Here is a 13,766-nt window from a genome sequence, read left to right as displayed (position 1 = left end):
AGCATTTGTTCCAATGAGCATTTATAATTAAAACAGAAAGCAAAGATCAAGCAAAGATCAACACCAGTACTGGTCATAATAAGATAGTTTAGTCATGTCGGCTTGTGCTTCTAAAAAGAGTATCAGGATGGTTTTATATAGCCTAAATATAGAGTGAAAAAAAAAAAACATTTAAAACTTGGATTTGCATACAATAACTTGTTAACACGTCTTCTGCTGCCCTACAGACTTTAACTTTTGCATTGAATTGAACTGAATTCAACATGTGCCGTGGGCCTGTACAGGATCTGTGCTTGTTTTTAAGGCTGACATATACAGTATCTTTAACATGTAAATTCATAGCACACATCATAGCAGTATCAAACTGATCCATGTTATAAGAGGATGAGGTCTATTAAGGGGGAAAGAAGCAGAAGTTACTGTTCTTTGCTGAAAACGTTTCTGAAAAGATTTTTGTTTCCGTTGGTGGTTGCTTGCCTTATGATGATAAACAACTGGAAATTATAGTTAACCAGTCTTTATTTACCGCTACATCTCTGACTACAACCGATTCCAGACTCCCGCTTAGTTGCTGTCCCGTAATGATTACATATTTGTTTTTCTGTGAGTGTGTACATGTGTGTAGCGGAGTGTGTCTTTACTGGTTTTGTTGCCTCAGTCCTTACCCTTCCTATTAGAGTCACAGACTGTTGCCCTGCTTGCCTGCCTGTCTGTCTGTCTGTGTTTCTGCCTCATAATTGTAAGGTTTATAATATCACCCTCCAACTAGTCCATTATAACCATTAAGCCTATCATCGGTGAGGAGTGTTGTGCTTCGGGGGTGAAAGTGCTTTCACTAACCATTTGATTGGTGCTCATTTTGTGGTCTGCTTCAAAGAAACCATGGTTACTGGTTCAAATCCCCAAGCAATGAATCATCTTCAAAAATGAACTTGACTTCGGCTTGGATGTGTGCGACAGTACTTGGTTTGGATGTTGGCACGAGGCAATCTTGTTTTTGATTTTTCCACATTTCCCAAAAATTGTCTTGTGTGCCAAACAATTCTTCCGTGGCTTCTGTTCACTTCTGCTCTGTCTCTCTGTCTGTCTCTCTGTCTGTCTCTCTGTCTGTCTCTCTGTCTGTCCCTCTGTCTCTCTTTCTGTCTCTCTGTCTGTCCCTCTGTCTCTCTGTCTGTCTCTCTGTCTGTCTGTCTGTCTCTCTGTCTGTCCCTCTATCTCTCTTTCTGTCTCTCTGTCTGTCCCTCTGTCTCTCTTTCTGTCTCTCTGTTTGTCCCTCTGTCTCTCTGTCTGTCTCTCTGTCTGTCCCTTTGTCTCTCTGTCTGTCTGTCTGTCTGTCCCTCTGTCTCTCTGTCTGTCTCTCTGTCTGTCCCTCTGTCTCTCTGTCTGTCCCTCTGTCTCTCTTTCTGTCTCTGTCTGTCCCTCTGTCTCTCTTTCTGTCTCTCTGTCTGTCCCTCTGTCTCTCTTTCTGTCTCTGTCTGTCCCTCTGTCTCTCTGTCTGTCTCTCTGTCTGTCCCTCTGTCTCTCTGTCTGTCCCTCTGTCTCTCTTTCTGTCTCTGTCTGTCCCTCTGTCTCTCTTTCTGTCTCTCTGTCTGTCCCTCTGTCTCTCTTTCTGTCTCTCTGTCTGTCCCTCTGTCTCTCTGTCTGTCTCTCTGTCTGTCCCTTTGTCTCTCTGTCTGTCTGTCTGTCTGTCCCTCTGTCTCTCTTTCTGTCTCTGTCTGTCTCTCTGTCTGTCTCTCTCTGTGTTTCTCTCTGTTGGGGGGTTTATTGGAGGTGCTGCAGGTCTGGAAGGTTAGGCATCATTTTCTCCATCATCTTCTACTTAGGAGGATCCAGGTACACAGTGGCAGGGAAGAGGAAGGTTTGTCTGCTCAGCTCCATCGTAGGCCAGCAGGCCGGGCCAGGCCAGGCCAGGCCAGGCCAGGCCGGCCACATGGGAGAACAGGAAGAATAAGAGGCTAGGCTCATGGTCAGTGGAGGCTGATGGAAGCTTTTTGGGTCCGGTGGCTGCTAGACTCAAGGTGGAGTTTGCCTATTATAAACTGACTGTAAATGTCCCTCTGTTTATTGCTGTGTTCTGTTGATGAGCAGGGGGAAGTGCACCATACCTGTTTTTTTTAATGCAGTGTTTTTGTTTTGCCTTTTTTGGGGGACATTTTTTGCCTTTATTTGACAGTTGAAAATAGAGACAGGCAGGAAATACTAGGGTAGAGAGAGGGGGATGACATGCAACAAAGGTCCTGGGTCAGATTCAAACCCAGGATGTTGCAGTTACATGGTTTGCGCCTCAGACCACTGAGCCACCAGGACGCCCCTTGGCTTTTTTGCAGTGTGATGAGGTTTTGTCCAGTGGTTGTATTGTTGCATGAATTTGAATAGTTATTAGAATTTGAACGGACTCTGAACTAACTCTCTCTCTCTCTCTCTCTCTTTCTCTCTCTCTCTCCTCTCTCTGTCTTTTTTTTTTTTCTCTCTTTCTCTTTCTTTAGGCCAATCTATTCCCTGGTGCTCTGGTTCACTTCGGCTCTGATGTTAAGACAGGTTTGCCCTTTCAGCTCTTTTCTTTCATATGCTGATGTGAATTAGATACTGTTGTATCACTGGGGAATGTAATATAACAAAACAATAGTTTACATTGTGTTGTGTGTATGTGTGTGTGTGTGTGTGTGTATGTGTGTGTGTGTTTCATCCACAGGTTGTTACTTACAGAAGGAACTCCTAGACTCCTGTGTCTCAGCCTTACAAGCAAATGAGTCCATTGCAAGGTATGTGTGTGTGTGTGTGTATGTGTGCTTGGTCGTGTGCGCCTTTGGGTGTGTGTATGCACTTGTATCCCGCGGCAACCAGCCTATTTTCCTGTCACAAAGCTGTCATCATTGGAATCCCTTTGAGGTTCTGCCTAAACAGCAGGTGCCCCCATGCACCCTCATTTCCTCCACATACACACACACACACACACAAGCGCACACACAAGCACACGTACACACACACACACACACCATTTTCCAGTCCTTCTAAAGATAGAGCCCATTTCCCAAAAGTGACCCCCACCTGTTGTCCTCTGCTTCTTCAACAAGGTCATCACTCCTCCTCTGCCTCAGATCTTGATCCTTTCTCATGCTGTCCCTCCTTCCTTCCTCGTCCGCTCACCACCTCACCCGACTATTCCTTAACTTCTGGCACAGCTCCTCTCCTATTGAAAGAATGATTCTTTAAGTAAATGAATAAATCCCTTTAGGAAACAAATAAAGCCTGCACCACTCTAATGCATCTCACTCAATGACTCCATGTGTCTTCTCTCCAACCCCCTCCACCCCAGCTGCATGCCCCGGTCCCCGTCACCCTCCTCCAGCCCCCCGGGCCCCGAGGACCGGCTGCCTCCACCAGAGCCTGCTGGGAGCACCACGGGGTCCGGACAGCAGGATCCAGACCCTCCTGCACACAGCCAGGGCCCCAAACCCGCCAGGCCCGACCCTGGCAAGGTGCCCAAGTGGCTCAAGCTTCCAGGTAAGAACTGGACAGGACATCCCGGCACAGTGACTGTGGCAAGGCCTATATCTTTTACACAAACACACAACCACTGCAAACACACACACTTATCCACTCATTAACTTATTCAGCACACAAACAAAACACAAACATTCCGATATTCAGGGTTCCCACACTCCCGGAACACCTGGAAGAGTCATTAAAATTGTATTTTTCAGGCCTGTACAAGTTATAAAAAATGATGAAAAGGAGAAAAGTCATGAAATTTTATTTGTGAAGTTAATGATTTCTTTCTTGAATACTGTCAAAATGTCTAAAAGCTGTGACTGGCTCTGAAACAGTCTAAACTTCCCTGTTGGAGGAAAATGTTGCTGACAGTTTTTTGAGTTAAAAATAATATAATAGTGAAAAACATATTAATGCTTAACGTTAGTGTAGTCGATGTGTGTGACATGCACATGCAGTCCGTAGGTGCCGAGCCGAGAGTCAAACACTTAGAAAGGAGGAAGAGCCCGCACACTAAACTGCGTTTTACCACTTCTACCACTTTCCATTTCCAAATGACCTGATGAAGATCTGACTGATCGAAACGTTGTCTAATAAAAGTGGTAAAACACAGTTTAGTGTGCAGGCTCTTCCTCCTTTCTAAGTACTTTTTAATTCAATCTCATTAAAATTTGGTCATGGAAATTTGAAAAGCGTTTTTGGATCTCATCAGTGAAAAGGTGTGAGAACCGTATCACATACATTAATCTCCCCAGCCTTCCTTTCTCCTCAGCAATCCCTTTCTGTTTTTTTAATACTCTGTAGAAGGCACAGAAGGCTTCTAGCCACACGTTCCTTGTCGTGGTAAACACACACACACACACACACACACACACACATGCATACAAACCCCAAAACCACAGTCAATAGGAAGTGGTCTTTTTTAAAGTAAAATTCTTCATGACTCAGAAGATAAGGATGCATTTCAGGGTGAACCAATTAGTTCAGGATGGTCACCCGCTCCCCACCCCCTCCACACCCCCTCCGGTCCAGGAGACCACTACAGACACTCGGGGCCCAGTCGGAGAGCCTGCTGCCGGGCCACATCACACGGCGCGGGCCCCTGTGGTCGGCCCCGGCTCGGGCCTTTTCTGTTGTTCTATTGTGGTGGCTCTGGTGGTCGCCGTATTGATGTTTTTTTGTTTAGAATATCTCTCCCTTTCTCTCTCTTGTTTGTGTTTTTATGCACGTTTATTTCTGGCTGATCTCTGTGTGTGTCCATGTGCGTCTCTTAAGAAAGTTGCGGCTGCTTTCTCTTTCATGAGGAAAGTTAAAAGAAAGAGAACAAGAGGGGTGGGAAGTGGGGGGGGTTGAATCTGGAATTATAGACTCCATGTGTGGAACTTAACAGAGGACACTTAAACACACACACACACACACAGTATACACTTACACAGTCCATCCCAGACTGTTTGTCCATCCGTTAAGGTGTCCTGTGGTTTAGCACGTCTTATTAGAGACGCCAGGACAAAGTGCTTTGATGTGTCCTGGAGGAATAGAGCCGAGATAAGAGCCGATACACTTCCAGCCTTCAGCCGTCTGGTGACCTTCTGGCATGCCAATAAACCTCTGTATCTTTTGAACAACAGCTCTCCGCTCCCTCTCGCGTCCCGCTGATCGGCATTATGTCAATTCTGGGTTGACAGGATTCATTAAGTGTCGCACCCTGCGCAGGATTTGCATCTTCCGGTTCCAGTGCTTCAGATTCAGTTCTGGTTCTAAAACAATACTCTTTTCCTCATACCTTTCCTCGTTAAATGAAAGCACATTTCACGATGTGATAGAGTAGATAGATGATTTTCTTTTGTTACATTTGCAGATGCTGTCTGTTCAATTAAGTTCCTCAATAAATCTATCATAAAGTGCAGGAGGCAAGTGTTAAAAAGAGCTGTTGGTTTCTTCAGCTGCGTAGGTTCAAAAGAATCATACAGCTACATTAGACAACAGAAGAACTGACACACTTATTTGCTAAGGGCAAAAAAAGGAAATCAGGGAGCTGATATAGAAAAAACTGTTCTTGAAAGGTTCTTTGCTGTCTCTTTTAAAGAATTGTTTTTGCTATCTCAGCTCCCCGATGGCGCAAAATCTGCTCAAAAAGTGCAAAATTGCCAAGAATGATTAGAGCAGACAGCTTCATCATCAGAGCAGAGATCTCTAATCAGTGTGCGGGTTCCTCTGACATCTGATGTCGTTACTCAACAAAAATACCCAGAAACTAGAGGGAGGTTGGAGTTGTCATTCTAAGAATTCAGCATTTTGAATCTTTTTGATATGTTTTTGCTATTTTAAAATCAATACCGATGCCAAGAATTGGTATGGTACTGATAATTTGTATTGTTCACTGATTGCCAGACCTGTTAACTGATGTCACCTGTTTCCTCCACAGGTAAGAAGTGAGACAGCTGTGTGTCGTCGGGCGGACCGACCGCAGGAAGGAGCTGCACTGTGCAGACGCTGTAGAGCACTTCACCTTTGCGATGGCAGTGGACTTAACCCATCATGGAAACAAGCCTGCACGCGACAGTTTTACAAGAATTAAAACATGTGAGATAAATGAATTAATAAATAGTGAATATTTCATTGCCATGAAGATTGACGTGTTTTATCCCAACTGATCTCTGGGAGGATAGAGTGCAGAAGAGACTGTTTTATTCAGGACAGTTTCATCGACTGAATAAAGGCGAAATAATAACACTTAAGTGAATAAAGATCAGTGTACTAAAAAGACGGCACACATTTCTGAAGTGTAACGTACACAGCCAATTTTGTTCCCTCTGTTTATACCAGTATGTAAATTTGTTCCGTTTCAAGCCTTTAGTAGTTTTAATGGAATTCTTTAATTGGATTTAGCCCTTTTTTAATGATTTAACTGGTTTCATTATTGGGCTGTTCTCTATTAATGGACACTTTACAGGCTTTTCCAATTATTTGGGAATCTTGCAACCTTCACCAGAGACTGGAGTCTGCATCTCTAACTCCAGATATACCTGGATTCAGATGTCTTCTTTTTTTTTATTATTAATTTTGACCACCTGCCACACTAATCACAGGGTGAAGGGTTCACAGCTCCAAACCTCCAGCCATTCACGCGCTTTTGAAATGTCTGATGACAGCGGGAGTTGTAGAGAGAAAAGGTCGCTGGGAGGGGTGGAGAGAGAGAGAGAGAGAGGGTTCAGAGTCCGTTTTGTAACACTTTGATAGCGGTATCTGCAGGTTTTCTTTTGAACTGCTGCAGAATTGTAACCTCCAATCCACAGGAACGGTGCCACGGTGTCTCCCTGCTAACAGCAGGTGAAGACGGACAAGACTGTGTGAAGGCGTCGCGCCTCAGAAGCACAGAAAATGCTCTCGACTGTTAAACTGTGAAGCGTTCTTACCTGTTATTCTTGGGCTCGACCTCGCAACGCTGAAACCTTGAAATGCACTGAACGACTATTTGTTGGCAGTGCTATAAAGGAAAGAGTAGCGCTTCTGGTTTAATCCTCCACCCCCCCTCCACCTCCACCTCCACCCCAACCTCTGCCCCTGCCTGTTAGATCTATAGCTTTAACTCTAAAAAGCTTTGAATTGCTGTGAAGAGATCATCAACACAGAAATCAAGTTTCCATATACAGGGAAAAGAGGAAAACAACAGGAATACAGTAAGTTATGGAGTTTAAGGTTTGATCTGTCTGCCACACTGCTATCAGGCAGTGTGGAGGTGTGTGTGTGTGTGGGGTGAGGGGGGTTGAACATTTTTCAGGTGCCTTCCTGGACCCATGGTGACTACCGCTTTGATCTAACACAACACACACCATGATACAAGCAACCAACACACACACACAGACATTCATGGACCCTCACACTGACTCTGTGACATGCCCTAGCTTATCTGACTAGTTAATAGTAAACAAGCAGCATGCAGCCATACTTTCACGTCCTATCATCTTTTTACACACACATACACACACGCATACAGTGCGTTCTTCAGCCTTCTCCCCAGCTCCCCCCTCGTTTTCTCTCAGCTGCAGGAGGAACTTCAAAAAGAGACTGGACACAGAGGGGAGCAGGACGGTGTGTGTGTGTGTGTGTGTGTGTGTGTGTGTGTGTGTGTTGTGCGGGTATGTTGCTGTGGGTGTATGAGGGAGGAGTGCATTCCATCCACTTGTCACACACACACACATACACATACACACACACTACACATTCCCTCTCCCTCTCTCTTTCTCTCTGCCTCTCTCCTGCAAATTAATTACTTCCAACTGCCCCTGGAGTCTTTGATGGAGGAATAAAGCGGTGGGTTTGGGAGCGTGTATTTACACAGGATGGAGAATCTGTTGGTTGCTGTGTGTGTTGGTGCGTGTGTGTTTTTTTGGGGAAATTTCAGCTTTAAGTTTCACTCAGAGGTGCAGGGTGTAAACTCCCAGTCTGCTCAGGTTCTTCTTACTGGAATACAGAGAACAACCTTGTTTTTGTCTGACAGTGAACATATTGTGATTTGAGTCATTCCCAGTTAAAAAGCAAATATTCTTTGAGAGATCAACATGACTACTTGGTCATAGTTTTTGGTCATTAGGGTTGGAAATTCAAAGGCTGTTGTGAAAAGCCATGGTTTTAGTGCATGCCATGGGGCCTCAGGGTCTTCTGCAGCACCACTCTGCTGCAATAGCGCTCTCTAGTGGCTTCACCAGCAAAGACTTACAGTATTTTTCAAATTCATTCTTAAACGTTAATAGAAACTTATTAAGGCACTTAGCTGTTATGTTATTATTCGAATAATATACTTGCACTTGCTTATTGACTTAACATGGCTGCTGATAGGAGTGATGTTTTTACTTTTCTTGTTTAATGTTGTGGCGCTTTTTGTTTTCATAGCACTCTGAATTATCTGGCTACTTACTGTTGATGCTCGAGGATGTTCACTTATTTTACTGTTGCACTGATTGAAAGTCGCCAGATAATAAGAGCGACTGCTAAATGCCTACATTGCAATTATAAACTCCAGTCTTCCTTCACCGCATGATCCTTGTTTTCTATTAATATTAAGGTTTATAATGTTCAAACAAAGATTGCGCGCTAAAATTGGGAATTCTCCCCGCAAACTGTAAGCAACAGGCATCATCTGCAATACGGTAATTCAGTAATGAGTGACAGTTTTGTCCTCAGGCGGGACTCGAACCGCAGTCAGATACGGGGAGAGTAGCCTCGTGTAGGCTGAAATCCCGGTTATGGCCACGCACGACCGGCCCCGAAGAAAGCCGAAGTCCTCCCGGCCAGCAGGAGCCTCTGTCCCGGTCAAGACGGCGCTGTATCTCCCTAGGCCTTCAGCGGGGAATTAGCTCAAATGGTAGAGCGCTCGCTTAGCATGCGAGAGGTAGCGGGATCGATGCCCGCATTCTCCAGACAAACCTTTTTAAACTTAACCTAATGTGTCTCTCACGATAGCTGCAGTAAATGATCCTGTAGCTGCACATCCCCACAGTGAATTATAAACTCCATTTCGGCGTAGGTTTGCAACAGTAAGGTGTGACAGTTGCCACCAGTGAGTCCAGGTTTGATCTAGTATGGGTTTTTTTCCTGCAAAGAAATACATTTCTAGTAAAGAAATTTATTAGGAAGGAAGCCATATTTACCAATGTTCTCTCTGATGTTTCCTCTTGATAGTTTACATCAGTAAGATTTCCCAACCCCACTTGCTCCGCTCTTGATACAATTTTATTTGGAGGAATAAATCTCATATAAAATGGTATAAAATTGCAACGTGTCTGGATCAATCAACATAAGTATGCAATTACAAATTAAGTGAAAGAAGTCTTATGCAATGTTAGCGATAGAAAACGTTTTTTGTAATTCTTATACACACACACACATATACATATATATTTAAATTGTAATAATGTTGTAGTAATGTTTCTAATGTTAACATCAGAAATAGGTCCCTGACTATAATATGATATCCTTATTACTATTTTTGATGCATTGCTGTTCTATACATGTTTTACATTTGTCAAAATTATAGTAGACAGAGAAACATGGGGAAAAATAAACTGTGATAAAAAAAAAAAATATGAAGAAGATGCTGTCCACTCAGGCTGCTGCAAGTGTCTTATTTAGCATTAAGATTTGGCAGTAAGATTATGTAGTTCCCTACTGAGAAACTAAGACATTTCAGAGAGATAAAATTCCTCAGAGCTGCTACAGTTGTTATTGTTTGTACATGTCTTCATTGTGCTTAAGACACTCTTCTCCGCTGTGGTGTTTTATCATTTGCTCGGTGCTTATTTTGGATGCAACACCCTCTCTACTGGCACAGAAAGAAACCAGGCTGTTTCTGAAGTTCAGCTGTAGATGGCAATATCACCTTTAGTAAATATCTACAACCCCTCTGAAGAGGCACGGCTGGTGCAGGCCAAGAGGTCTGCTGCTTGTTCAAGAGTTGTTGGTTCTTGTTGTTCATAGAGGAGGAATTATCTTAAATGGTATACTGTTATTTAGCATGGAGAGGTGACTAGGATCCTCCATACACATTTTGAAAAACCTAAATAGGTGGATAAAGTGATGGGATAGAGAAATGTGTGTAGTGAGAGAGAGAGAGAGAGAGAGAGAGAGAGAGAGAGAGAGAATGGGATGTGACGACTTACATGTGTGTAAATCATCTCCTAATACAGTTTGGTCAATATTCAGGACTGGGATATCTAATAACTTTCTGCTATATATGTCAGTCAGTCATGTTTATTTATTTATATAGCACTTTATCACAAGCTTGTCTCAGTTTTACATACCATCATATACATGTCATATACATACTACAGCACTATATACCATACTACATCATATACATCATATACTACTTCATATACCATACTACACTCAAACACTCACACCTATGGGCAATCTCTTACGTATGATTAATTAAATGTACTACTTTCAGAAGTGTAACCTCAATAGAGTACAGCAGTATCTATGTGTGCACTCAGTCTGTCTTAGTGAATTTGTTTTAATATTGTGTGTCTATTGTCTATACACCATGGGCTCAGTCTTCTCGCCCCGTGCCACATGGGTCTTTAATGTGCCTGCATGCCCCAACCCCCCCGCCCCCCACCCGCCCAGCCACATGCTCACATCCTCCCAACACCCTCACCCGACGATGGCCCAACCCCAGGATCTAAATAACTCCCTTCCTGGTCTGACTGACCAGCAATGCCCCCTCCTCACAAGAGAGGGAGGGACAGTGAAGAAGGAGAATGTGTGTGAGAAAGAGTGTGTGACAGAGGGAGAAAGTAAGAAAAGGAGAGTTGACATTTGAGGAGGGGGTGGAGGTGCCGGTGGTGGTGGCTTCAACTCATGTGGCCACATGGCTCAGCAGTGAGAGTGTGTATGGCAACACACACACACCGAACATATCCGGATATCCAACAAGCTTGGTGAGGAGACCTTGACCCGGATCGTTTACTCGTTTCGTCTAATTGGCTGGACCGAGCCAGATTGTATCCATGAAGACAAGACTCAACTGACTGCTTGTTGGTAAACAACCTGGACTCAGAGGATCTCCAAGTTCTCTTCATAAAGGGAATAAGTGATTTTATCAAATGTAATGCTGGGATGTGAATGTCAACCCATCTTTGCTGGGTTGCTCAGTACTGAGACTGGATGTTTGCTCTGTATTTTTGTAACTGAACGATGACTCAGTGTGATATCTCAGCTGAGAGGTGAGTGTGTTGGCCCTGCTCAGCCAGCTTGAGCTCTCACAGACCGTGTGCGGAGATCCAGGAGGGAGATTTCCCCTTGAGCGACTGCTGTGTTTTTTTTGACGTGTTTTGTTTGTGACATGCTCTGATTCATCGACACCGAAATAGAGTATCAGAAAATACTCAAAGTCCCCGGCAACTCCGCAAAGACAGCGTAGGGAGGAGAGGGCAAAACTCAGAGGTGGGGGGGGGGGGGGACACCTGACCATCCGGATATACTGCCACTCGTTCCTCAAGAGCACTGGAAGTTTCAACATAAACCGAGCAGACAGCCAGAGACATTTATTTATCACCAGGAGAGAGCTGATTGTGGAGGGAGTGGTGGTTTCTGAGAACATGATACAGCAGTTTTGTGACTTTCTGCTGGGGTGAAAAGCAAAACGTTGACGATAGTAAAAGAGAGACACCATTATATGAGAGCTTAAGAAGTCTGGTAAAAGCAGCCAACCGGACTGATTTTGAGACTTCCCTTAGGTTTGTGTGTGACCACAGCCAACTATACTAAAGAAGCCTACATGCTACAAAAGACTAGAACTCAATTCAGCTTTTTTTAAAGATTATTTTTGGTCAGTTTTTGCCTTTATTTGATAGATACAGTAGAGAGAGACAGGAGGGATTGCGAGAGAGAGAGAGAGAGAGAGGGAGAGAGAGAGGGATGACATGTGACAAAAGTCCCAGGTCAGACACTAATCCAGGACGTCAGAGTTACATGGTATGCGTCTTAGCCCACAGATCCACCAGGACGCCCCTCAGTTCTGCTTTTGTGGAACTGGCTTGGACTTGAGCTCAAACTTTTAAACTTTTAAGACTTGGGACTTGACTTGAGCTCAGTGTTTTCGTGACTTCTGGTGTTCAACTCTTCGGCTGTCTTTGAGGATCCAGAACAGACATTACCTCTTCAAGTAGAATATCGATTTCTTGATCCCCTTACACCCTCCCGGCTATGGATTCCCAGGCCGGCCCGTACCTCAACAAGAGGGCAGTTTGCTCGCCTCTCGGTGCCGCCCGCCTCTCCCAGTTGGCTCTGGGCTGTGCGGTGGTTGCCATGGTGACTCACAGTGCCGGCTACAGCGGTTCGTACGGCGTGTTCTGCATGGCGGTGTGGGGCCTCTGCTTCGCTGTGTCCGTTCTGGTGTTCTTCCTGGACGCCACCCGTCTCTACAGCTGCCTGCCCGTGTCCTGGGACAACCTCACGGTGACTTTTGCTGCCCTGGCAACGCTCATGTAAGGCATGGCTTCAGTTACACCTCATGCATCTCATTTGGCTGTATCGTTATAGAGGTGGCATTCAACAGTTAGCTCTATCCCTTAAAATAATCTTACATTGACATTAATTTACATTAATTCACCTCTTAGCCTAATTCATGCAAAATCCACTTAAAATTTGTTATGGCAGTTATTAATGGAGGCCCTATCGAAACCCCCTTGAATACGCCCTTAATTTTTGACTGCTTACCATCTAATATAATGAAAAATTAATGGAGATAGGAACTTCCCATTAATAACTCATTAATAACCCTGTAAACAATGCACAAAAGGCATTAAAAAAAATCCCTTAATTAGGCCTACTAATGTTTTCTTCATGAATCAGCCCATGAATAGATCCCTTAAAAATCCATGATACTAGCCCTTACTTTTCTAAAGCTATGTTATTTTAAATGGATAATGTTATGTGATGGAGAAATCAAGGAGATTTCAGGGATAAAATTAAGGGGTTTGGTTTTGTAGTTAATTGTGTATTAACCATTCTCCCTTCCCATCATATGAAAACTTAAAGCCTGAATGTGCAGCATCTTCTTCCCTCTGGTTTTATCACATCATATCTATCCTCATGTGTCTCTTGTCTCCACGCGCAGGTATGTGACAGCCTCGGTGGTCTACCCGCTCTACTTCGTCCGCTCCGAGTGCCCCTACGCCGGCTGCGATGTCCGGAATTTCCGTATCGCTGTCACCGTCTGCTCCATCGCGGGCACCCTGGCCTACGGGGCGGAGGTGGTCCTGTGCCGAGCCAGACCGGGCCAGACTGTGGTGGGATACATGGCTACCGTCTCCGGCCTGCTCAAAGTAGTCCAGGGCTTTGTGGCCTGCATCATCTTCGGAGCTCTGGCCAATGGGAGCGAGTATTCCCGTTACCCCGCCACCATCTACTGCGTCGTCGTGTACGCCCTGTGCTTCGCCCTGACCTCGCTGGTGGTCATACTGACCGTGTGCGGTCGGACCAAGACCGTGCGCTGCATGCCCTTTGACCGCTTCGTGGTGGTCTACACCCTCCTGGCCGTCCTGCTCTACCTGAGCGCGTCGGTGGTGTGGCCGGTGTTCTGCTTTGACACAAAGTACGGGTCCCCGTGGCGACCGTCGTCGTGCCCCCGGGGGAAGTGCCCGTGGGACAGTAAGGTTGTGGTGGCGGTGTTCTCCTTTGTCAACCTGGGGCTGTACGTGGCGGACCTGATCTACTCCCAGAGGATACGGTTTGTGTCCTCACAGCTACCGGCCCGGTCGCGGGTGTAG

At 45.0% G+C, this 13,766-nt stretch overlaps 2 protein-coding genes and 1 non-coding gene across 3 annotated transcripts in view; all 3 read left to right on the top strand.

Moving 5' to 3' along the window:
- The window catches only part of aspscr1 (ASPSCR1 tether for SLC2A4, UBX domain containing), an 18,825-nt gene extending 12,710 nt beyond the window's left edge, over nt 1-6,115 (top strand). Inside the window, exons 14-17 of the mRNA XM_071915323.2 lie at nt 2,487-2,538; nt 2,693-2,762; nt 3,317-3,504; nt 5,918-6,115. Coding sequence (XP_071771424.2) covers nt 2,487-2,538; nt 2,693-2,762; nt 3,317-3,504; nt 5,918-5,928 — 321 coding nt within the window. The 3' untranslated portion in view covers nt 5,929-6,115. The remainder of the gene's footprint in view (nt 1-2,486; nt 2,539-2,692; nt 2,763-3,316; nt 3,505-5,917) is intronic.
- Nucleotides 6,116-8,839: 2,724 nt separating this feature from the next.
- Nucleotides 8,840-8,912, top strand: trnaa-agc (transfer RNA alanine (anticodon AGC)). Its single transcript has one exon. It is a non-coding gene; the product is annotated as a tRNA-Ala (tRNA).
- A 3,289-nt stretch (nt 8,913-12,201) lies between these two features.
- On the top strand, nt 12,202-13,766 carry LOC139924316 (myeloid-associated differentiation marker-like protein 2). Its single transcript, XM_071915346.2, has 2 exons — nt 12,202-12,482; nt 13,115-13,766. Exons 1-2 carry the CDS (start codon nt 12,202-12,204, stop codon nt 13,764-13,766), a joined length of 933 nt encoding a protein of 310 aa, XP_071771447.1.

The sequence above is a fragment of the Centroberyx gerrardi genome, chromosome 3 (assembly GCF_048128805.1).
Source record: "Centroberyx gerrardi isolate f3 chromosome 3, fCenGer3.hap1.cur.20231027, whole genome shotgun sequence".
Classification (NCBI taxonomy): domain Eukaryota; kingdom Metazoa; phylum Chordata; class Actinopteri; order Beryciformes; family Berycidae; genus Centroberyx; species Centroberyx gerrardi.
This window is presented reverse-complemented; position numbering and strand designations above follow the sequence as displayed.